The following is a 26475-nucleotide window of genomic DNA, read 5'->3' as shown; positions in this document are numbered from 1 at the left end:
AGCAGAGAAGCTTTTCACCCAGGGGCTGTGTTATTGTTCAGGATCTCTAAAACAATTTTTTAGCTGAGAATAGCCAATTGAGGAAAAAATGCACAATCTGCTCAAATGCTTCTCTGGAAACTACACAGAAAATGACTGGCCATAAATGCACTACATTGCAGTCGACCTTCACAGGGAAGACATTTGGGGCTGTGATAGTCTCTTATGCAGCTCTAAGAGCACTGGAAACCCAGCATCAAGGATATTAGTCAGTTATCTTCTTTCAGAGCAATGCCATAGATTCACACTTCATTTCAGGACATGTGTGACTGTATTTTGGCAAACTTGTTTTATGTGTCTTTTTATTGTTGGAATGGTTATCTTGAGAGATCCTTTAGATCACTTGCCATGGTACAATGTTAATGTGAGCATTCTTGAAAGACTATTACCAAATCTAGCTGTAGTAATTCAGTGAGGCAGTGCCCTTTCCTGTGAATCCCAGAATGTGCACTGATTTACTCTACAGCTGCTTGAACAGCAAAATTCTTACTTTTACCAAACAACTAAGAAGCCTGATATGTAGCAGTTCACTAACACAGATTTCCTGACCTGAAGATTTTGGTTTCTGAATGACAAGGTGTAATGGTTTGTCATCAAGAAGATGAGAGGTCAAAAAAAAGAGGAAAAGAAAGAGACAGTAACTATAGAATTAAGTTGCTTGATAAAACAGGAGCTTGACTGTTGTAGCATAAATCCCTTTTGCTGTGCTCACCTACTGCAGGTGGTCTATTTGCACATGGTGGGGAAAAAGAGGATGAGGAGAAAGTTCAATGTATAGTAAATGCAATAGGTACTATTGTTTTAGTGATATATTTGGAACCCCCTTCCCTCCACGTGATATACCCAAGTGGCTTCTGTGAGGAAGCTACATAAGCACCCTGTGTTGATGGAGAAGTTATACTCCATCCAGTGGCAAGATAGACAGGGAGGTTAGACTCAGGATTAGAAGGCAAGAAAGAGAAGACATTGATGCTCCAGCCTGAAGAGTCTACTCGTTCCAAGCAGGAGGGTCAGGAGAAATCCCTTGTGTCCTGCCTGAGAAGGCCTTTGGTGGTGTGTATGTCGAGTTCCTCTGCCCTGATGACTTCTCTGACTCGTACAAACTTAAAAATAGGGGACTTGGGCAAGGAACCCTTGGGAGCTGCTGAGTTTTGTGAGCTCAAATGCCAGACTTCAGTCCAGAACCTCTGAGCTAGATCTTTGTGCAGTGGCAGCTGTGACTTGACACAACACGTATGGACAGTGCAGGGAATATGAACTGAAATTTCACTTTAGGAGGAAAAGCACCAGTAGCCTATGGATTGCACTGTGAATGATATAACTAGCAGGTCCCAAATACAGTAAGAGATTGAGTTTTAGACATGCCTCCTTCATTGGCACATCCTGTTGACTGCCGTTAGCACTGCAGGGCAACACTTGCTGACGGCCTCAATTCTGGTCGGTGCTGCCTCCTTCACTCTCTGCAGTCACAGTGTGGGCACCAGCACTCCCAGAACTGCCGGGGTCTCTTTCAGGCACTGACTTAATGAACATCACCACGCCTGATTTGTATTTTTGTACTTGTTTCTAGGCACCTTTTTTTATGAAATTTATAGATGTCAGTTAAGCTGATGTTTATAAAAAAATTTCTTAGAACAAAGGATATTTTTTAAACTTAAAAAACCCCCAACTTCTAAAAGATATGAAACTTGTTCCCTTTCATGTCATTGAAGATATTATAACAAAGGTCCTGATACAAAATCTGATTGTTGAAAGTGTTTTGGTCTGGAGTCTGCAGGTTAAAGGGTTGATGCTCCATCTACAGTAATATGCAATCTTCCAATATTACATTTTGGCTGCACTGGTATACTGAAAAGGGCCAAAGGACAAATCTAAACTCTAGCACTGGTCCTATGTGCTATTATGTTGTCAGTCAGTCCCTATCGTAATTTCAGCTCTGTGCAATTATGACTTTCCCAGCCAATGCCTTGGCACAATGAATAGATTACTACAGGCTGGGGCAGACCCCAATGGGCAGTTTGTCATGCCTATCCTGTTTTGGGAGGGTAGGGGAACCAAGAATGTAGCTGTGTGGATGGGAATTCCACTGTACCCATTGGCCTCAGGGAGCAGTTTACTATTATAGACATTGTGTGAGTCCAATTAATGGGGTCTGTGCCTAGGGCATCTTCCTGGCATTTACTACAGCTCAAATGTAATTTCAAGGACCAGCAAGAATCTGTTGACCTTGTTTACGTTCTATTTTATAATGTGTTTGATGACCTTTAAACCCAAGTGCTTGTCTTTAAGTTTTATTGGCAACATCACAATTGAAAGGAGCAGTGTGGTCAACCTAACCAGCAGTTCCTGCGTTATATTTGCTCCAGGTCAGTGGAGTTCAGAGGAAACATTACTTCTCCAAAAATACATCACGAGAGTGGATTTTTCGTTTAGATGGGTAGTTTTGCCAGTCTACATGATGAATAGCTTTAACTTCCTTTTTATTTTTAGATCATAAAAATGTGTACTCAAACCACAGACTGTAGTCATGAAGGCTTTCATCCCTTCACACTGCAAGATTGCTCTCTATCCCATTTCAAGATTGTACAGCTTCCAGGTAGCTGTTTAAGCTCAAAGCTCATCTCACTTACAGTAGGCATCCCAGTACACTTGGCTACCTTTCAGTGCATAGTATTACGATACATGTTGTACAATGTAGAAGAAAGCTGATTTTTATCTTACTTTTAAGGAATCTTCTTGCCTTGAATGTTGTACTGATATTTGTATTTTTCAAAGGATTTTAATTATCTTTGTATATGCTAACACGTTTACAAGAGTGCAGAGCATTGACACAGAGAATTAAGAAGACTGGACAGTAGTTCTTTTTTCCTCTAGGAAAGTACAGTCTAATGACATCCATAACAACAGAAAACACATTTTGAGCAGTGTCTTTGAATTTCTTCTAAAACGTATTTTAGAATATTTATGTAACACATAAAATATTTATATAAATATATAAAATATTAAAAGTACTAGATGTGCTGAGACAATCTTTCGCATGATCATTGATGAATACAAAGAAATATGCAGAAATATTCATTTGACCTCTTTTTGCTACAGATCAACTAACTATTGTTAGTTAGCACCTCAAATGAAAAAAAAAATTGTAAACTTGCCTGGCTACTGCATTACTGTAGCTTCCTTGCAATGAACTTATGGTCTTTGTCTTTGCTATGCTTTTCCAGACTTAGTTGCCTTACAGTGTCAACTTTTGCTACAGGTTACAATTTACACTGTTTACATTGCAGAAAGTCAAACATTCAATAAGTCATTTTGGGACTAGTATCCTTTGTTCCTTTACAAAACCAGAGATGAGGCTGCACTGTATCTAGAACAAGCAGAGCGCTGTGAAAGCAAGTTTTGTAATTTGGAGATGAGCTGGCTGCTCCATAGATTGTTGTAAGGCAGCATCCAGCATCTATCTGAGTAGTTTACAATCAGTACCACTTTCTTGGGTATAATGTATCATAAACCAGCTTTGCAAGAATAATTTACAAATAGGACTTACATGATGGAACTTATTTGTCAACTTAAAATTACAGAACCCAGTAATTTGTCATGATGAAAAGCTTTCAAGTATTTAAAAAAATATTAAAATACTGGAGACTTGATATTGTTGATTAGGCACTGAAGCTTTCATAGATGTAAAGAAATCCTTTAACTCACAACCTTGTATTCCTAACTCAGTCATTCTAAAAAGAATTCTAAAGATTAAAGATTCTAAAAAGAAATGTGATGCAAGAAAGCAATAACCAAGAAAAATAAGCCACATTGGTATTTGTGGTGTCACTGTCATCACCAACAATATAGATGCTTATATAGGAAAACCACTTGCCCAGTCCTAAATGTTTGAATCACTGTCCCCACCCACATTCGTTAACAGTATCGTGGTCAGTTTTGTGATGATCCTCTAATTTGTAAGAAACTCCCTGGTGTTCTGGGAAACTTCTGCTGCACCAGGAGTATCACTCACCCCAAGGCAGGTGAAAGGGAGCCTCTACTCTGTAAAGACCACGGAGAGCCTCAGACTGGTCTTTGTGAATGCATCTTAGAGTCCCATGTGATATTACCAACTCCCACTATTTTTCTTTGCTGAACTGTACAGACGCTTTTCTAAAGCAACCCTCCAAACCTGCAGAAGAATGAGCAAGGAATATACAATAACTGATTTGGGTGGGAGACTTTTTTCTCAAGCTCTCCCTTATCTCAGCCTATGGCAAAGCGATGTCTGAAGCAAGTTCATTAAAAACCATGTTTCAAGGGCAAAGGGATACTTTTGCCAAGTATAAATGTTAGAAGTAGCCTTCTGATCTTAGCTATGGGTTTTATTGGTGTTTTTCAAAACCTCCTTGTCTATGAATAACCAATTTTGTACTTATGAATTAAATAAACACAAAATTAAGACCACTGTTGACCTTTTTAAATGTAGTTAATTGTACCAGTGTAAGATAATAAAGGTTAGCCCCATCATGGTGTCAACCTTTTTTATGACAGAAGTATTTGGTGCTTTAAATGTCTCTGCAGTGAAACACGGTGGAAGCATAGGATCATGAAGATATCCTTCGTAATGAATGCACAGATTGTTTCAAATTTCTAGAGCATAATGGGGAAATAATATGATAAGCGAATTTTGGAAGACAGGCTTTAAAAAACAAATTAATTTAACAAGCAGGCATTGCCTTGAGGAAACCTGACACATTGCTGGCTACAAGATCACCTGAGACATCTGTGAGATGCAAGTCTCCTGGATGGTTCTTGTGTGTTTGGCAACCATGTTTATGATCATGTCGTTAGTGTCAGAACATGATATGCATATTTATTATGTATTAGGCCCTTCTGCTTTGGTAATCACTTCTTTGTGAAAAATCAATACAGAGACAACTCGGCTACTGGTGTGCCAATGATAGATGGAAAACCAGCTAAGCTGAAACATTCTGCTATTCTGCTTCTCTGCTACTTAATATTCACTGAAAGTTGAAGATCTGGGTGGATAAATAAAGGCTAGTAGCCAGACAAAGCATGAGACATGGGAAAACTGTTCTTGGACTGATGTCAATAATGGGATTGACATTCTGAAAAATCATAAATCACTTCTGCCTCTTAAATGTGTGATGACTTCATGTCCTGGGGAAAACATTTGTTGACTGTGAAGCAAATATCCATATTCTTCTGTAAACAGCCTTGTTTGCACAGCAAACAGCTATTATGCACATATTTTCCTTGGGTGAATAAATAACAAAAGGCATAAATGAAATTAAATCAGGCAATGACTTGGGTGTCAGGAGTGTAAGTCCATAGCTGTGATTTTTGTTCTTTTCATTCACTCCTCTAAAACTATTTTTTTTGACCACCAGACATACATAATTCCTAACATGAGATTCCTCTGAAGTAGCACATTTGTTCAGGCCTGGTGCCAGAATAGTTACCACCCTATGTGAAAAGCTGTTTTCTCTCCTGGATGCCCTTGAGATGTATCAGCCTGCTCTATGTGCTTTCTGCTGGTGCTATGGGCTCTGATCACTGTCTTCCAGAAAATTTTGCAGTAGCATTTAAGGCTTTGCCAATATCTGCCTCATTTACAGGATGTAAATCCTGTACTGAGGGCACATGCCTATTATTTAGACTTTCCCTTCCTCAATACACACTTCAGCATATTGACTTAAGATGTTGTTAATGGTTCCCCTGAAGATTATGTTCATTTTTTTGGGTAGTACACAACTCAATGAAAGAAGCAAATATTTAGGTTTCTGGAGACACCCTAAATTGGATACCTTGAATTGTGCCCTACACAGTCAGGCTCTCATTTGTTTGTCTTCTTACTTCTGTACTTCTAGATATTCTGCCTCAGAAAAGGGGCTGAACATATTTTGATTCTACATGATCTACTGCTTGCAGACACAGCATGCTCTTGAGGACACACAAGTATGATTCTGAGGCTGGGTCTGACACAGCTAAAAAGATATATCCTACCTTGTAGATGAGCATTGCACCTAAGCTAAATTGTAGGTGGTTGGCATCATCCCTTCTGCCTTAAATCAGTCATGGCCTTTGAGCCCTTCTCCATACGCAGAGAGTAATGGGCCTCTCTCTGGGAACTTCCACAGAGTGAAGGTGTCTATCCAGAGGAGATGGTGCATCTCAGATGGATGAATAAAAGAACATGACTTATTTTTATAGGTACATAATAATAAGAACAACTTGTGATTATGAATTGCAGACAACTTTATAGAATCGTATTTTAGAGAGGAAATGCTTTTCTAAGGTAGTAGCCCCCGTGAATACAAACAGATAATGTCATGTTTGTCAGGACAGTGAACCTCTGAAGGTCATTGTTGACTAGCATGAGACTACTGAAATAGAAATATTTCTCATTCACAACCCATTCTAAGACTAAAATGCAAGACACTTAAGCTGGAAATCTAATGTACTGCCTGACAGGTCCAGCTGCCAGCAGAACAGAATACACATTACTGGCAGCATTAGACAAATCAAACAGAAAGGGTAAAATAAACAACTTGGGCTGGAAAACCAGCATTTAAGGAGCAGAGAAACTGCAAGGGACCACCAAAAAAATGTTCTTACTTTAATATGCATAGTTTAATCACATTTTCAAAGCACTTAGAAAAGTATTTAGGTTTTGGTTTGAGTAATAGGTGCTGATGGGACTTGAATCTTGGTTTTGTCCAAACATAATCTCAAATATCTTTTCAAATATAGTTTTGAAGTGTTTTTGAAAGAGATGCACTAGATAAAAATCATTACTGAAATGACATTAGATGTGTATCTCACTGCAATTTACCTAAAATGAGGAACTGTGAGGTAGTGAATTTGAAAATGGTTTGAAAATAGTTTGAAAAAAACCCCTACAGCCCATTGTAGAGTGTTGCAGAATAGAAACTTACTGCCCTCTTAATTTCTTTTGTTGTCCACACACACATATGCATGTAGTAAATTCTGAATTGTTCTTGCACCAGGAATTGCCTTCTTATAAGTATTAGGCTCAAAAAAATTGAGATTTCCTTGGCACTATTCATTCTCTGCTCTTCAGGTTGTCTTTCACTGTTCACATTTTTTGAATTTAACTTTTGCTGTATAAAGCTGAGCAAAGGAGAACAAGGGCAAAAATAGTGCCACCATTAGTTCCCTGGTATATATTCAAAGGATCTTCTAATAGAGGATTTTGCAAGAGTGGTTTCAAAAAAGATAAATATGGTTTGAGGATACTCCATGCTTTCTCTGTAATAAATGATACCAAGGCATTGTAATTGCTTATTAATGCAGTGATGAATATCTCTCTGTCCAAGATCAGCATGTTAGTTACAAGCAATAGGTGTCTGCAAAGCATTTGTTTCTCTTTCCTTCATCTGAAGAGGCTGCAGCAAGATCTAGTTGTCTTCCAAGCCACTTGCACTAAAGTTCTGGAAAACTGTCCTTTCACTTTAAAATAATGCATCTGTTGAATTCATAATTCAAAATAAATTATGGTCAGTATGGTAAGACTAATAATTATAATCATCATGAATATCTAAAGGAGGGAAAATTAATTTATTTTGTATGTCCAATTTATTTCCTGTATAAATGGTGTAAGCAGAACAATTTTTTTAAAAAAAAATTACAATATTGCATTAAAACTCTTTAACCTTACAATATAACTAATGATTGAAATGATGTTGGATGCTGGTATGACTTTATCAGCATTCAAGACTGGCATTTTCTACAGAAGCAAAGGGCAATGTCAGAATAAGGATGTGCTGGAACTTAGATTATATTGGTACTTCTAAGAGTTGATAACAAAGGTTCTGCTATATCAGTAACATTTAAAACACAAAGATGTTCTGTAATATGCAAAAAATGAAATTATTTTACCTATAAAATATATTGGAATTAAAGAAAAATGTAGGTTTGGATTTCAGACTTTACTGCGTAGTGGTTATGGGTTTTCTTCATAGATGATGACTTTCACCTTTGTCAGGTGAAATTTTTCAGAATTTACAGAAATATTTGTTGAAAAATCTGTTGCTGCTGGTGTCTTTTCCTAAGCAATGCCCAGTATCTCCAAAAGCTAAACTTAAAGAAGTTTGAAGTGCTGCAATTTGGGTTCATCAGACTGTGTCAAATTGCAGACCACTGAATGCACTCTATGAACTGAGATAGGAGAAGAAAAAAGAATTACAAATACTGAAAGTAAAATGAAATGCCTGTAACATTATAAAGAGATTGAGATTAGATTATCATAAATATTTTGGATTTTTGAAATGCTGAAGTCTATAAAGTGTAATCATTAGCAACTTTGTACTGAATGTGCTTTAAATATTTTCTGCAGTACAAAACAAAACCATCCTACATTTTTTTTGTGATAGCTATACTGGCACTGTAGGATCTTATTGCCCTTATTTGCATAAGCTTTACAGATATCTTAAGGAAATTAACAACTTCAGCAAAGCAATCATATCCTATAATTTCATGAAAACTGAATTTTATATCAGAAAAAAAGCAGTCACACAGTATAAAGCATTTTATGAAAGCGATGCAAACATTTCTTACCGTACCCTATAATTATCCAATCACAGAAACAACAAAAGGAGAACATTGTAAGAAAAGTATGTTTGAATTTAAATTCCATTATAGAGCAGTCATACTTTTCATTTCATCAGCAAGGTGGCTAATGTGGTAATGAGACACCCACATACCTACATTCTCATAGTCTCTTTTTTGTTATCTTCCATCTCAAACCTCTTCCCCAGAGAAGCATTTATTTTCTACATTAAATTCAATAAACTCATTTATATAACTGGTATCTTTAAAAATTTATTTATTTTTCAGCCAGTCTGCAGATAATAGTAAGAGATTTTTGTCACAGATGAGTTCAATGGCGTTAAAGTTTAGATTGCCTTGCCTATCCATAGACCCTCTAGCTCCTGTCTGAGAGAGGTAAATGTAACACATAAGGTCTTGCATAACCCACAAAGATGAATCAAATTTCATAAGGCAGCTAAAATATCATTACACATCTGTATTGAGGCAACTGAATACCACCACCCAAATAGTGCCATAGCTCATCGAAATCTGATGGTCCTCAAAGTGACTTTATGGAAATATTTAACTGCTACTTTCATCAAAATGTGAAGAGCCCTGGAGTCAGCCAACAACATTCTTTACCATTTAAAGCATATATTTGTCCTAAAAGAGATGGATATAAATATATCAAATTGAAAAATGGGGTGGAATGTGGTAGAATAAGTATTTTTTTAAAGATTATAATCTCTTAATAGTTTTGATTTTTTTTCTATCTGGAGTTTTTCAAATATTAATAAAAATTTTACTTTATTCTTTCAAAAAATGTATAATCCACAGTAATGCTATCCAGCTGTGTTACCTAGCAGGGATCCATCTATCTCAACATTTCAGGGCTCACCAGTTTTAATGCAGCAGGTCCTCAGGTCCCACCAGGCACTGAACATGCATGTGCATGCACATACAGAAGCTGTGCAGAATGCAGAAACACTCTGCTTAGTGGAACACACACATACGGTTAACATGTTGCTTCATGGTAAGCTAATTGGTGTCCTAGATATGAACTGAGGTCCTGCAGGACAATGACCGTGTTCCTGTGCATAAGCAGGAACATTAAATGGCAAGTAAAACAATCTGACAGATTACAGGACTGGGTCTAGAGATGTAGTCAAAATTTGGTGGTGACAGTTCCATGTGTCGAAGAAACCAAGTCTCTTTTATAATAATGGGCTTTTGGTTCATTGTTCAGATCTATCATTTTACAAGATGCTGCATGGTTCCTCTGCTTCGAAAGTGAATAAACCAGATGAAATGAAAGCATCACAGAAAAAGGCACAGATCTCATCATATCTACCTTACACAGACCTGTGAATGCTAATTGTCTATGTTTTAACTAATCGGGTGTATCTTCTGTACTATTACCTCTCTTAAGTCTGTATGGCCATTAGCAAACCATCTTTTGTTTCTCATTGCTGTCTTTTCAGGCCAGTTTATGGTGCAAATGCTTTCAAAGACAGTACATTAATCACAAACGTTTTCAACAGTATAAATCTGAAGAATAGCGCATGGTGCAGAAATCCCTGGAGCCCAAATATTTATATTCCCTGGCACAATAGTTTCTAGTGATTGTGTTTTCAGGTGGCACCATGAGCATACTCACCCCTAACAAGCAGCTCCGTCTCATCTGACACGGTGTCTGCTGCGGTCTGAACCCTGCAGCCGTATCTCCCGGCGTGCATCAGGAGGATGTTCCTGATCATTAAATCTGCGGAGGATGCTTGCTGGAACAGGAACGAAGTGCCAGTTTAATGTGCAGTAAATCTGTGTCCCAGGTAGTTCATGAAGGTGCTTTGCACAGTGTGAGAAACTCATGATTGCATCTTTCACCTTAGAACATTTATATGCCTTAATATTCTCTTTTGAGGATTATCAGAACACTACATTTATACAATTATTAATAGAGATTAAAGAAGAGGATTTCAGGGTTTTAATAACTTTGACTTTCCATAAAGCATGCTGTGCATATTTGCATGCTCAAAGAACATTATTCCAAACTAGCACAGAGAAATCCATTAAGGAGATGAACAGAAATAGTTTGGATGCAATCCTTGGCATTAAAAAGTGCTCTTAGAAATGAAGGGCTCTTTCTTTCGTTTCCTCTTCCCTACAATACAGCAACATTTGGAATATGTTTCACTATCGTAATGAAATTAAGATGACTTGAAAGATAATGTTAGTTGATTTTTACTGTTGAAATCAACGATTTTTCTTCCTTCTGAAGCATTTTTTTCTCTGAATAGTTAAATGGAAATAATTTTAACATATTAATTGAGGACAGAGAAAATGTCTTGCAAATATGACAGAGAAAACAAATATGTCAAATTTTCTTTATCATTATTATTTTATACAATATCTGAACCTAACATGCTATGTTTTTTCAACATTAATGAAGTTTGCATATCATTATATCATAGATTACATATAATTAATATTTTGGATAAGATTATGCAATATATAATATACAACTATACTTAGTCATTGTGCAGATATAATGCACAGCTTTAATAATTACACAAACAGTAACATATAATTTTAAAAATATAACAATATATAAGATATTGTTCTATTATATAAACCAGTATCATATTATTCCATTACTCTCTACTATCTAGACTTATATGATACTATATATATAAAAAACATATGTATAATATATTATATTATGTCTAGTGCATTTTATACAATATAATATGATGTAATAAATGTAATAAAATGTTACATATATTATCTGTTATATTACATTTACCATATATCTTCTAGTGTATCTTATATTTTACATATTGATTACTTATCACTGTATAGCTAACATATTAATGGTATGATATCATATTATATTCAAGTGTTTATATGCACCCATTCAGTCTTTCAGCTTAAGAAACATTTATTGAGTATTATTCCCTTTTCATATTATATGTACTTTGATAGCAAGCAAAGACTGACAGTCTTTCCTTTAAGCACATATTTCTTGTGTTACAATATGCAATGGTTCGCATTTGAGTAATTTTGATCCTGAATTAGCAGAATTGTGTCATGCATTCAAAAGAAAGACTTACTAAGGATGTACATGTTGATACTTTTCTAGTTGTGCTGGAAATGGGTCACTGTCTTCACCTAAGTTCATTTTTCCCCTTTTTTTTTTGACACGTTTTCTCTGCTCAAGTTGTTGCACTCCAATCTTTATCCTTCTCAATCATTTGCACATTTTGAGCTCCTCACTTTGTCACCAGTTATCAATATGTGCATGACCTTGTGCTTTGAAGTATTACACTTCCTGTCTGTTCCCACGTGTTATTGTTATCATCTGTAATATGTCCAATTTTGTAACATACAATTGTCATTTGCGTACTTTAATCTCTTATGCCAAAGTCATTAAAGAGAAGATTAAATAGTACTGGTTCCAAGAGCCAATCTCCTACAACTGAGTTTTTTCTTTTGAGGCAGATTTCCTTTTCAGCACATACTGGCACACCTTCTTCAGCCAACATTCTTTTCATTTACATTTTTGGAACTGAATTTGTTAAAATATTCTGCGTAGCATCAAGGCAAAATCTTTACCAAACACATTCACGTACAAAGAAGGAAAAGCCAGGTGGGACATTAAGGTTGCCACTGAGACTCAGGTGGAAGTGGGCATGATCTATAGCTTAATAACCCTGTACATCAAAGAGTGTCAATACAACGGTAGTGTTTTGCCTTCTGAAGTGGCTTTGTTAATGATGTTTGTGGAGGGAAGACACACAGACCAGTCAGGCCGTAATGCAATTCCTATATTCTTGCTCTGGCATATCAGAAATCACAGCTGTGAAAAAGAGTATCCAAGTATTCTGCAGCTCTAAATGCAAAAGAAGAGTACATGCACTCCTACCAGGAATCGATTTCAGGATACAAATTTTTCAAATTATCTAGCACAGCAGCATTTACTAGCCATTGAAACATGGGTTGCCCAAGATGACTAGTGATTCTGTTACAAAACCTTAACTATTAGAAGGTTAAGACCAGAATCAGTCCACATTTCTCTTCTTTTGAGAGTAATTTACATTTAATGTGTGTTTTGTTGTAAATTGGGAGGAAAAGCATAATGGATAGCAACTGTGCTTTCATTGCTCAGGAGCTGTTAAAAATCGTGACTGTCACTCTAACTTTCAGAGGGTGTATGACTGTGTGAATCCTAATATTCTTATCAGGAAAATTTTATGTATAGCATCTGCACACCTGCGTTACTGGGCAGACAAGCAGCAATTGAAAGAATCATTGCTATAAGTGGAGAGCGGTGCAGTACAATGGATCCCTATGAAATGTATTTATTACAGCATGACAGGATGTGCAGCCAGCCTAGGCCATGGGAGCGGAAAGAAATCAAACTCTCTGTGTTTAATACAGATGGATATATGCTCAGACACTACATGCTGGATCAGGGTAAATACTGAGACATTTTAGCTTCCATTTAGATAAATAGGAGCTATTTGATCAGGACCTCTAAAAAATACCATATTGTTTGCTGTTCAGTGGTATTTATAAAGTAGTCTTTATGAATTTTAAAGACTTACAAGTCTTAGAAGATGGATTATTTTATTGATCAATTTATCTTGTAATGTGAGGTTCAAGGCCACAACAGGGCCTGGGGGAGGGGTTTAAATGGACATGCTGACTTTCCAAATCTTAAAAAAATCTCTACATCATGTCATTGCAGCTACTGCTCAAAAGTTGAATGATTACAATCTAGTTTAAAAAAAAACTGCTAAGGGAGATTGCAGCAGAGATTCCATCACGTAAAGTAAGGTCAGAAACTTTGTCTTCTGCTTTTAGTTTTCTTTCAGTGGAAAAAGATGTAATGCTTCTGCAAAAGCAGAGACAGACCCTCTGCTTTGAGAAAGACAAAACTAGGTGACATGGAAGTAGTGTAGAAAGATCTCTCATCTGCACTAACATGACTTAGAACAGCCTCATGTATCAGCAACCAAGTGGTTCCAATATTATTTAAAACTGAAATTAGGGGTGTTTAAATTTCTGCTTTTTATTCCACTAATTTTATGCTCTTCTGTGACAGGGTGTATTTTGAAATAAGTGAAATGTTTCAGAGTGGCTTTTTGTTAGTAAAATCTGTATTCCCTGTTGTTCTGAATATCATATATTACACGTTTAGCCAAGTATCAAAAGTATTTATAACTGTCCAGCATAAAATTCTACTCTGTGGAATATGTGTTGTCTTTTACTGAAGCTAACCCCAAAAATACAGTAATAAGTAATAATACAGCTATCAATGCTATCTGTCATGACTAATGATTCTTTAGTGATTAGGACAACTAATTATTGTATAATTCATATTATGCCCATGACTATCCCATTCATCAGGTTCTGGGCATCTCCAGTGCTGTGTACTGTGTGAATCTATTGTTTTTTTTTTCTCCAGTATGGCATGTTATTTAAGGTCATAGCTGTGCCTACAATACATCTAATTAGCTTTACCTGTAAGGCATTGTTTGAAGTAATTTTTCATGAGCATTTGTCCTACCTATACATAGCATTTGCATTTGGTGTGTACATACTTCCCCAAACTCAAAAAGGCTCCAAGGAGCATGTAATATATATACTTTGCTCAAGGAGAATCACCTTGTTTCGTTTGGTTTGTGCACCCATTGCCCTAATACCATGGATTTAAAGAAGAGAGTAAAAAAAGCCAGCTTGCAGAGAACGTACTGTTGGTGAATTAATACTTCTTCAGTCATCCCACATCACCAGAGAGACGAAGTTGTATGTGGAATTTTTCCTTTCCATTTCATAAATCTTAAGTTGTGTGCTGCTTTGCAGTAAAGTAACTTTTACATATGGCTCTTCAAGTGAAGTGAATTACACTTACTCTTCCTGTGAGAGTGAGTTCTTTATCTTGAGCCAGTTGCTAGGAAACTTTCCTGTTAACCTGTCCATTCATTTGTTGAGTTTTTATCTCTAAAGCAAGGTGTTTCATATGTATCTAATATTTTTTTTTTAGAAGGCTTTGTACAAGAACAATCTATAATCTGCATTTGAAATAGAGCTCACGTTTGCACTGGGAGCCTTTTTTTAACACATAATATGCCTCTAGTTCACCTCCCCTACTTCTTCCATGGAAGAATTAAACATTGGTTTGATTATTAAACAGTTTATCACATATGTTCAAACTACAGAACCCTACATGGAAAATATGTATGAAACTTATGAACCTTAAATAATTCTTTCTTTCACCATTATATTGATTCTAGCTTTCATTTAATCTGCTTCTAATGCTGCTCTCCTCCCATGTTGATTATCATACTTCCTTTCCCCACTCAAGCTGCAGTTCTGTGAATGTAGCTCTGCTTTATCTTAGAAAGAGGGACAAAAAGGCAAAGAAGTTCAAAATACTGAGTAGTCAACAGAGATGATGTGGTGACTCGTAGCTCTCAGCTGCTGCACTGCAAAGTCCTAGGGTCTAGAAAAGCTACCTATTATTGTACTGAGGAGTCAGGTTGGGAACTCAATGTAGACACCATGCTGTGAAAATTGTCTCTCTGCTTGGGAAAGGGCTCAGGGCAGGACCCCACGGAGCAGAGTTTGTGCTCCCCCTCCCTATCCCTTAGTTTTCCCCAGATGGAGAGATAAACAAGGGAAATCAGGAGTAAGAGAGACATTGCACCAACTGGAAGTTAATAAAAATAAAGTATATTATTTAGCAGGAAACAAAAAGCAAGAAGGGAGGTGTGTATATATATATATATATATATATACACACACAAAGATGTGAGGAAAAAAAAATAACTACAAAATGTACAAACCCCAAATCTCAGCTGGCGCAGGACTGCTGGGCACCGCGTGGATGCAGTCCCGCAGTGCTCTCCCAAGCCCAAAGAGACTGGAGCACACAATTCATGCCTCTTTTAAAGAGTGTGGGGAGGAAGGGGGACGGAGTGACCGCTACCCCCCTGGGACCCTCCAGGGTCCTGGTTGTCACCTGTCCCACCCCTCAAACCTCAAACCACAACAGAAGAATATGTCTAAAAAGGGTATAAAGAGCATTATAATAAACATGATTCAACAAAAGCTTAAATTAATGGGAAAAAGGTGTGAGCAAACACTGACTGACATTGCTGGAAAACTTTTATGAAGAAAGCCAAAAAGGTGTTTGATTCATATTTATACTATGACTACAGAGGTTTACTGAGGATTTCTGGCTGTCATCTAAATTTCTTTACAGTGAGAGGTGAAGATGCTTTCCTACAAAGTGGTTTCTATACAAAAGAGAATGCTTGGGAGGTACAAAAAGCTTGAAAAGTACCTAAATATTTTGTAATAACACATATTCTATATAAACTGAGAACACTAAAAGAATAGTCTGTATTTAAATGGGACTGAGATTTGATACTAAACAAGAATGACCTGTTTTGTTAATGCTGTCTTATTCAGCCTGAATGATTATTTGAAATATATGGTTGTTTTTACAGATAACACACAAGTTAGGTGAATTCGTGACTCATGCATTATTTGATTTAGCTAAATAGCCTTTATCAATGAAATTCAGTCAGATTAAACTTAAAAAATGATTTCACAGTTAAATCTTGATTGCCTGACATATTTGATTAGAAATGGAGTTTGGTTTTGGTGAATTTATCTGAGGTAAACTAATGATTTTACAGAATAACTTCATGGCAATATTAGCTTTCTACCATCGATAGTAACTGAAAAATAGCAATACAATAAAGTTCTTTTAAATTAAGCTGATAATTTATATGTGCGTTGTGATGGATTGTTAGCTTCAAGCCCACTTCTGTTCATAATACATTTAGGACAATTTAAGTGTTGTTCCATGCAAATTCTCAGGTTTGAACACATCAGCCAGTAAACAGTTGCCTGTTTACTGCTTATGATGTTTATAAAGTGCAAATATTTAGTTTGTTAAAAAGCAGCAGATTTCTCTGTTGATATAATGATAGCATATATTTTAAGTTCTGTCTTTTAATCATATATGCACATTTGGAACAAAGAAGATGAAATTATTATTTGTTTCATTGTGACTAATGGTATGAGGTAGTACAATAATGTACACTACAGTAGTATTCAGGATGATGCAGGTTGACAGGATACCTCATAATACACAAGTTGCATTTTCCCCATCTATAAGAAGTAAAAAAGATGACTTGCAAGGTTTTCAGGTTTGTGAATCAGCAAGAATTATTCAGGTGAGGTGTGGTACCTTCCAGTGGAAGCATTTTTTAGGACTTTGCATAGAAAAAGCAGTAATAAAATATTATAAAAAATCAAAATGTTCTGGGTGAGTGTTGGTATTTGGGAGCGAATGTCAGAGAGTGTTGGGGTGTCGGGAGTAGACAGGGAGGACTTTAAAGGGCAGCTTGAATTGCTGCAAATGAGTTTGTTTTGGTCTATTGAGAGAAGGCAGAAGAGGAGATGAAGTTATAAATGACTGTCAGATGTACTGAAACCTACGTGAAACCTAGGGATTAATGAAAACATAGAAGTATTAAGAATGGGAAGAAATTAGAAAATGAATGGGATATGAATTCACAAATTCTAGTTTGTAGTTACCAGTCATAAAACACACATTTTAAAGTTTTTTTACCAGAAATCCTTATTCCATTTGTACTCCTCCTACTTTACAATAAATTTGTGTTACCAAAGACTTTTTAATTTTATTTTATTTTAAAACTGCTTCTGATAACTCAAGTATTTAACTAGTGTAGTGTGACAAAAGGGCAAAACTTTTGATAATGAGCTTAGGGCTGTGTTCAGCCTCTTCCATCAGCTGGAAAGTATTGCAAAACCAACGAAACAAATTGATAGCAATGAGGTTGATATAGCAGCATTACCTTGAACAAAAATTCTCTGTGTGTAGAGCACCTATCTCTGCAAGACTTTTGGCTACTATTGCTGTTTTCCTCAGTGTGGGAAGAAGGGGGATGTTAAATAAAACCTCTATTTAATTAGCCTTGTTTGATTTTATGTCTAATAAAGAGGAAAGACACTATTATTGACAGCCTGCTGCTTTAATTGATCCCAGGTAGTGTAGAACTTATTGCTACGTATTTAGAAAATGCTTAGGAAATGTTAATCTTAACTTCTAAAATGATTAAAGTACTAAAGCTAAGAAGAGACTTGAAAATGTAAGGAAAGATGCAAAGTTATGCTCTATCACAGGTTCTAGGTTATCAGATTGAAATCTCCAGTGCTCAACAGTAGTTAAAACCCTTTCAAACTGTATAAAAATTAGTTGTCAGTATGAAAAACAGTATCACTTATTTTTTTTTTTAGTACAAAAACTACAGCTATAATTTAAAACCAAAGAAATGTGTATTATTATTACTTTTTTTTTTGCTTTTAATTCTATTTGCTAGGGAGTATGCAGTTTTATAAAGTGAAGGTTTATTTGCAGCCCAAATAAACGTTACTTTGATGATAGCTTTTATAACACTGCATTAAGCATCAGAATGTTCATCATAGTTAACACCTGGGTCTGCCACAGTGAAAGTATTAGCATTGCATCCAGTGATGAGAGGTTGACAATGGTTTTGTTATTAACAAAATCCATTCAAATAATGTTCAACTTGTCATGTCTTCAAACAAATTTAAAAATGGAAGAGTTTTAATTTTTCCTATTTTTTGCCTAGTATCTGTTCATGCTTTAGATCGTAATGAAGTAAATAAATACATTTTCATCCTTGTGATTAATTTCACATACTTATGTGGCTAACAGAAATGATAATGAAATACAACTGACATTATTCCACAAATGAATAGTTATGGGAATTACAGAGGTTTTGTGTCAAAACACACAAAAAAAATTTGCTGTATTACCACAATTGCTAGTTTCAAGTTTTATCTCTCAGCCAATCCATCTTCGTTTCAGGACAACTGGTGAATTGAGATCTTCATATGTTTTAACTACTACTTTCAAAGAGGGAGAATTTTCATATTACGTTTCCAACAGTATTCAGACAATTCCAGTGAGAATTGTCCTAACAAAGTCATGGTTTGGTATCTCTATTCTGAAAAAGACTGTTCCCCTCCTCATCCTGCCTGTAACATGTTACTAGGCATTTCAAGCTCTCTTCCAGTCGATCCAAGTCTATTCTTCCATTCTCTCTTTAGAGTGAAAACAAGAAAAGAAATGTCTTGACTTTTAAATGAGTTAGGAACGTAAGTAAATGAAGCATGGCCTGACTGTCTCTTGTGTGAGCAGTCTTGTAAAGGCAAATGAAGCTAGTCCAGTCTAAAAGTATCATGGTCTGATGCTTCATTTTGACATTTCTTTATAGTTGCATATTACTTTACTACTTCAGCACTGGTTTAACAGTGACAAGGTAGGATCTAATTTTGTAATATTGTACAAAGTATGCAGTGCTTTATTCTCAGTCTAATTTTATTTTCTGACTACCTGAAGTTTGCTGTTTGTAAAAAATTATGGTTTAGAAAACAAAAAAAAAAAATTGATTCTGTGCCTCTGAAAAGAAAGATGCCAGATTTTTACTTAATAAACTTTCTCTTTATCCACTTAGTCATGTAGACATTGAGCATTGACTCCATTATGTGTGACTAATACTATTTTCACTTAGTAAAGTAGCAGTGACTCTCTAGCAAAACAGTGAGAAGTCATAAACACATACTAAAATAGCTGATTAGATCTATTAGGTTTTAGCAAAATTTTATTCACGTTGGGGAAATAAAAGGAGTTATTAATTTCAGTGAGTTTTGCATTAAAGTTTGCCTGAAAATAGTCCCAGTATGTCATCTACAAGGTTCTCACTTTGAATGAGCCTTACTTCTATCAATTTGAGGTCTTTCTCTGCTAGAAATGAAATTAATGAAGAATTCATAGAATCGTAGAATCCTGTAGGTTGGAAGAGACCTTTAAGATCATCAAGTCCAACCATTGAGCCAATAGGGCTCTAAAGTCCTCTGCTAAAACAGATCAGAATCTGTCAGGGCTGGAAGGGACCACAAGAGTCACCCAGTGCCAACCCCTCTGCCATGAGCAGGAACACCTCACACTAGATCAGGCTGCCCAGAGCCTCATCCAGCCTGGCCTTAAAGACACCCAGGGATGGGGCCTCAACCACCTCCCTGGGCAACCCAATTCCTATTGAAAGAGCTACAAAATCTTGTTTTCATAAAATAAGTGAAATTAAATCAAAATAGCTTTACTTTGATAGGAGAAATGACTTCAGAAATGTCATAGCCTGAGGGTTTTTCCCAGTGATTAAGAATTCCCTTCAATATAGAAGATGCTGAATGGCACTGTGTAAAACATTCGAGATTTAAAATTTTTGTAAATGACTTTAAGTTATATTTTAATTATAGGATATTTTCTTGAATCAAAGAATATTTTAACCTTGAAGTTAAAAAAAAGAACGATACTTTTCTTTATTATATACTTAGTACTGGATTTTGAGTATTTGACTTCCTCAGATGAAGATAGGTATGCTAAGAACCTTCACACCTTATTAATGTATTTCAATTAAAAAGCTTGCTGAAGTAAAATCAAATTCGAAAAAATACAACACACCACAAAACGAATATGACTTCATAAAAGCGAGCAGAAGAATAAATTGATTGCAGTTGACAAGATTTTTAATGCAAAGTTAACTTCACTATATTGTACTGAAATTAAATACATTAACTTTTAAAATTTCCTGACCTTTGTGAGCTTCATTTTTCTCTTTTAACATAGCATGGACATTTGATTTACATTTAATTAGTGGGAAGATTGAGTTAAATGACTGTAGGTTCTACTTCCAGACTTATTCACACTAAGAGATTTCTTTCTACTAAGAAAGGTTCATACCATTTTGCATGGGACAGGTTTGAATTACTTTATCATACTGCTTGATCATATTAAATCCTTTTTTTATCAAAGGGTAATATCTGAAATTGGTATGCATATTTTTTTCTATACTATTCTTATTGACTTAAATAATGGTTGCATAGCTAGAACCATACAGGGAAGTTGGAAAATAAATAAAGTATATGTCTTGCTATTCATACATTAAAATATGGGCTAGGTAAATAAAAACACAGGGAGGTGAGGGCATTCCAACAACCATGTTACCTGTGAGAAACATATCAATGCTTATAGCAGCATCCTTTCTGTATGAAAATCAGTGGAAGAATGTAAGGAGGATTTGATCCAAACTATATTCTGTTGCCTCACCAAGATCATCAGATGCCTCACTAATAATAGGATGTATAAGTTTACATTTAAAATCTTCTTTATTAAAACAACTTGAAGCAATTCTAGTGACCTGGAATTTGCACCTCTTCTGGCTAACATTTATTTCCAACATTAGTGAAACCAGTTGTCCTTCAGTTTGGTCAGAATTTTGTAAATGTGAGAAAAGTAAAAGCCTGAAAATTTTTATCAGGTCACAGCACACAGATGACAAACACATAGTCACTTACTGCCTTGATGCTTTCAAAGTGTCCACCTTCTTTTTCAAAGTCAATTGGCTGCCCATTGAGTGTCCAATAGAAAGTAACATCTAGTGTGCTGTCATGAAGAGCTTTGCAACTGAGGACAATGCTTTCTCCCACTGTTAACTCTATCTTCTTAGGAGTCAGCTCTATTCTTGTAGGTTCTTGAAATACAGAAGGAGTAGGAACATTTAGATGGAAGTCTAATTACAGTGCAAGACAATGTCTTTGAGTTCTGCTTGCTCTACTCAGAGCTTACATTTACTGTTTGTTTCAAATATGCAGTGTCAAGTACAGAAATATAGTATACACCAAGATGTAGCAATGGTGAACAAAAGGTACATCCAGTTTAATGGAAACAATAAGACAAGATTCTAAAAAACTATCTATAGGACAATAGGACTTCAGGGATGGATTAATGAATTAATTTTATTAGTCACAGAAAAAGATTTTTTTTTTTTTCCCCAAGGCTGCAGCACCTGGTATCTTGTGATTGCATGAAAACCTCAGTTTTGTCACTTAAAATAAAAAGGCATGTTTCCAGTCATGCTAAATATAGGAATAAGCTTGAAAAATTAAGTCAAAAGACTTAAGCACCTAAACCCAAAAACTATGATCATATAAGAATACAGACGAAAAGTGACAAAAGTATGGTTTTGAAATTAATTGCAATGTAATGATTTGATTATTATTACTGTTCTAAGGAACTATCTTTCCTTAGATTTCATATTGATATACCTATTACTTTAATCCTAAACTTTTCTCCTGTGCAGAAAGAGGTAGGGGTGAGTTCCCAAAGCAAAAATATGTCAAAAGGGATATTGATTCTTTTAGAATCAATCTTACAGAATTATCTGTAATCTGAGTGACTTAACGTGTATACTAATTCTTCTGACATACATCTGCAATATAACAGCTGGAATGTGCAATCTGATGCAGGAATATGATGTTTGACCAGATGGAGGTTAGCCTCCCTACCTTGTTGGAATTTTTTTTTTTTTTTTTATTCTGCCTGTACAACATTGTTGTACGGTTGGCTGGGGATTTCAAGCAATAATAAAATATTAGTAAAGAGAAGTCATCGTTATCTTCAAAGCATTTTTTTCATACCTTTAACAGATACTGATGCAATGATCTCTGCAGATCCAAATATATTTACACCCTGGCATAAGTACCGTCCTTCATCAGACTTGGAAGCATTCAGGATTTGCAGGCTCCCATGTGGAAGAATAGTTACTCTGAAAAGGACAAATGTAAATATATAAATAAATCTCCTTGCCTAGCAGTTAAATTCCATGATGATATCTTTTAGCACTAATAAATAGGATTAAGGACTGTTGCCTTTGTAGCAAGGGATGATGAAGATATTAACTGAATACTCTTCTGTTTCACAAAGGTTGTAATAAAACCATTTAACTCCTTCTCTTTCCTTAATTCAAAAAGTTTCAGGGAGGCATCAGTGGATTAGTATCCCTTGACACTTATCAGTGGTGAATTTTAATGAGTCTTTTGCAAAAAAAGTGGAAAAGGTGATTCTTCATAATTTGCCTTTAAAGTTTCACTGCTATATTACTGTCAAATCACATTTCAATATCAAGCACAGCCTATTACATTTAGAAAAAAAATGACCTTAAAAATAAAATCTAAGAATGGGAAATAAAATCTAAAAGAGGATTCAAAAAAACACATAAAATTAATTGTTTCTGGCCAAAAAGTGTTTTATGACATTATTATATAGTGTGGCATAGGAACTTAAATAATCTCTGCTTTTTTGTAGCTCAGTTTTATTTTTTTCTTTGACTCTTGTATGATTGCAGCTCCACTGCATCTCTAGGTGAGTAGCCTCACTGAAGCATACTCACGAGAAATGTTGTTCAACCACTTATCTTTAGGAGTTTCACATTTTTACTTTGCTTACACGGTATTAATCATAAAGTCCATGAAGCTACATAGAGGTGAAAATTAATACATTTTTTGCTATTCTAAGATGACAAAGCCCCTGAATTTATTGTCTGTTCAAGCTGCAGCCCTGGAAGAGCAGTAAATAATCATTATTCCTCCCCTGATAGAGAAGAACTACAAGCCTAAAAGGAACACAACAACTCTTACATGGCATTTAAGCCAAGCCCTGTTTGCAGATGTTGTATATGCTTTCCCAGGTTGGGTGGTGATTATGGGCCTCTCAAAGGACATGAAAGATGTAGGCTGGAAGCCCTCTGGCAGACATGGACACTGAAAACAAATAATACTCAGCAAATGTTTTCAGCTATAACATAGAAATGGAGGAGGAGATGAAGCAGTGCTTCCTTCTCTTGTATTTTGAAAGTAAGGTAAGACCTCTTTCTGTGTTACAGAAAGAGTCTAATTAAGTGGGTGAGTGGCATTTCCCCAGAGATGGTAGGAGTTTTTATATATACCTCTCTAAAGATGGCTTTCTATCTGTTATTGTAGTGACTAGCACTCTTTCTGCTGGCAGTCGCCTATTGAGCCTATTTACCAAAGGCTTAAGATTCAATAATGTTATCAAACTAAATCAGTAAGATGAGACTGTTTATCCTTTTTTTTTTTTCCTCACCCCCTGGGAAAAGAATTATACCCCCTATTCTTTGGCTCTCTTTGTGAAAAATGGTGGTTTATTATCTGAGGTTTATAAACATTGTGGTGGGGAAAACAATTTTATTCCAGTGAAAAATGTACTTCTATTCACTTCAGATTTTAAACTGCTCACTGCTCTAAGTGGAGAGACAGAAGAAAATAATAGCTTTAACAGTGAATGGGGCAGAGGAAGGACATGTCAGCTATCAAACTCCCTAGTGCAATCTGATGATGTATCTCTCATCTTGCTCTAAACGAAAATGCATCAGTATTCGAGTCACATTATTTGTCTAAATGTAATTTTATAGAAAATACATTTATATTAAGCAAATGCCTCTGTATCAGTGTTTTGAGGTTTCTCACGTGTTTTTTCAACAAATAAGAAGGCCTGAAATTTTGTTGCAATTTGAAGAAACAGTCTGCTTTAGGAACTGACAGGAATGTAAGCTTCCTTCCTTTCTTCTTGGTGTAAGCTTTGTTTTCCACTCAAGATGCTCTGTGATCAATGCTCTGAGGACATTGTATCATTAGTATGACAATAGCCTTTGCAGAACAGTAATAGTTTTCATCAATATACTGTCAGCCTCAGACAAATGAAAGGACACTCCTACAGTGTTTACAAATTATAAAAGCTTACACACAGCGTAAGTCCTGATATAAAACTGTTTTTCATTCTGAGCTTGGAGGAAAAGAAAGTTAGATGCATGTGGCAGATTATCTAATGAATCTTATACATATTATCAGCTACATTCCTATTTAGCTAAAAGCTCTTGCTATCCAGGAGGAGAAGAGTAATCGCTCAGTCAAAGGAATTGCAAACACATTTGCTGGTGAATTATTCGGCTCAGAAATTAATACTTTCCTTAAAATGCTTAATATTCATCTGCTCTCCCTTTTTATGTGTTTGGGAAAAAAGCCAGAGGCTGGTTATGATGGAAACTGAAATGCTGTATTTATTCACGTAACACTTGCAGCACACCACAGGAACATAGACTTCTTCCCTGCTAGTATCATTCAGTCACAGAGAGACCACCTGCATAGTGTGTCTACATATTTTAATAAGAAAATACCATAGCAAAAGATTTTTTACCTTCTTAAATAAAAGGGAAGCAAAGAGAGAAAAAATTGGGTTGGGTAGAGTTAAGAATAAGTCAGAAAACCCCCTTAAATCATCTAATTATTAGAATCTGAGGGAACAATGATGGTAAATTAACTGATAGAGAAAGGACTGACAACAGATAAAAGTAATAATTTGAAGATTATTGCATTTAAGTATAAGAAAATCTCACTGTAATCCCATAAAGGAGATAGATGATGTCCATCCAAGGACTCTGAAAAAAATGGCACGAACTTAGTGTCTCTGTAGAAAAGAGTTTTCATCTGTCTGATATGAAGGGGAAAAAGAGATGAGTGTTAATGTCCTGGAGTCAATAAACATGTTGGCTAAAGACTGATAATAACAAAGATTTCAGCATTTTAGCAGGAATTACTAAGAAAGAATAACGAATATATGACAGCAAATAGACATGAGATAAAATTCAACATCATTTAGCTGAAGTACAATAAATTGTTATAATAGTTAATAAGAAGAAGCGTTCTCCAGAGAAAATAAATGGAGATTCGATCTTTTTTTTTTTTTGTAGACAAATTATTCTATTGTACTATTACCGTATTATTATTTTTTTTTTTTTAATGACCAGGATACAAAAAGGAGGATATTAGAAATTTGCTGAAATAAACAGTTCATTGATACAGAAAGTCAGCGTATCAACCAGGAGGGCTTTGATGACACTGAGCACCAGACTCAGAAAAGTACTAAATGTAGCTCTGAACTAACTGTACTATGCAGCACAGGCAAATGCAACCCTAGAATTTATCAGATACCAATCTTCAGTTCATTGTGGAAGGTTTAATACATAAGGTGCTGAGGAAACATAATATTTAATATAGGACAATTTTGATTGTCAGTGTTCAGAAAGATTAATTTTATTCAAGCTGGCACTCATGTGGATCATCAGGATGACCAGGGAGGAAAGAAAACCTTTTTTCTAGAGATCTTTGTAAAATGTAAACCTAAGGTGTGTGCATGTGAGATCAGTTTCTATTTTATGTGTTAATTCATGGATCTGTCAGTAGTAAGTGGAACCTCTACTAACAGTAAAAATGTTTAAATATCTAATTCACATTGTAGATATTTATACTCAGATATCTCAACCTGGAACTGAATCTCACCCTCAGATCTTGATTTAGTACCCCAGACACAGGCCTGTTATAACCTGACATCATATGAGGGACAAAATCCCAGTTGCCGTTTCCAATATTTCCAAGTAATTATTTTAATTTTAAAAACATTTTCATTCTATTCAAAGCTATTTTTCATCATTAACACATCAAGCTTCATGTGATTTAGAAAAGAGAACTGAGTAGAATATAATATTTATAAACTGTTAGTATAGGAAGTTTTGCAAGATTTTAAAGAACTATCCTTTATTTTACAGTATTCTGGTTAAAAAGTAGGAAACCTTTTCCTTTTATGTGGTTTTATGCACAGAAACTTGTGAATACCTCTAAACTTTGGTCTTATTTTGGGAAGGATAAAGAAGTAGGAAATACAGTCATTGTTTTGGTTTAAAAAAGGGAGGTCTATTCTGCCTGCCATATTGTTATGATTGTTTTCCCTTTGATTAATTCATAAGGATAAATGAAATGCAGTGGTAGTCTGGATACTTTTATTGCTCCACCTCTTACAGATAAAATATTAATTCTCTGATATCTGGTACCACCCAGCATAGA

General features: G+C 35.5%; 1 protein-coding gene across 1 annotated transcript in view; it reads right to left on the bottom strand.

Moving 5' to 3' along the window:
- The window catches only part of LOC103781838 (contactin-5), a gene marked incomplete at its 5' end in the record, with an annotated part of 51228 nt that extends 28903 nt beyond the window's left edge, over window positions 1–22325 (bottom strand). Inside the window, 3 exons of the mRNA XM_008949561.1 lie at window positions 10253–10373; window positions 21076–21251; window positions 22198–22325. Coding sequence (XP_008947809.1) covers window positions 10253–10373; window positions 21076–21251; window positions 22198–22325 — 425 coding nt within the window. The remainder of the gene's footprint in view (window positions 1–10252; window positions 10374–21075; window positions 21252–22197) is intronic.
- Between the last annotated feature and the right edge of the window lie 4150 nt (window positions 22326–26475).

This window comes from Merops nubicus, unplaced genomic scaffold (assembly GCF_000691845.1).
Source record: "Merops nubicus isolate BGI_N331 unplaced genomic scaffold, ASM69184v1 scaffold7621, whole genome shotgun sequence".
NCBI classification, from domain to species: Eukaryota; Metazoa; Chordata; class Aves; order Coraciiformes; family Meropidae; genus Merops; species Merops nubicus.
Note: the sequence above shows the minus strand (reverse complement) of the source record. Positions and strands in the feature narration are given on the sequence as shown.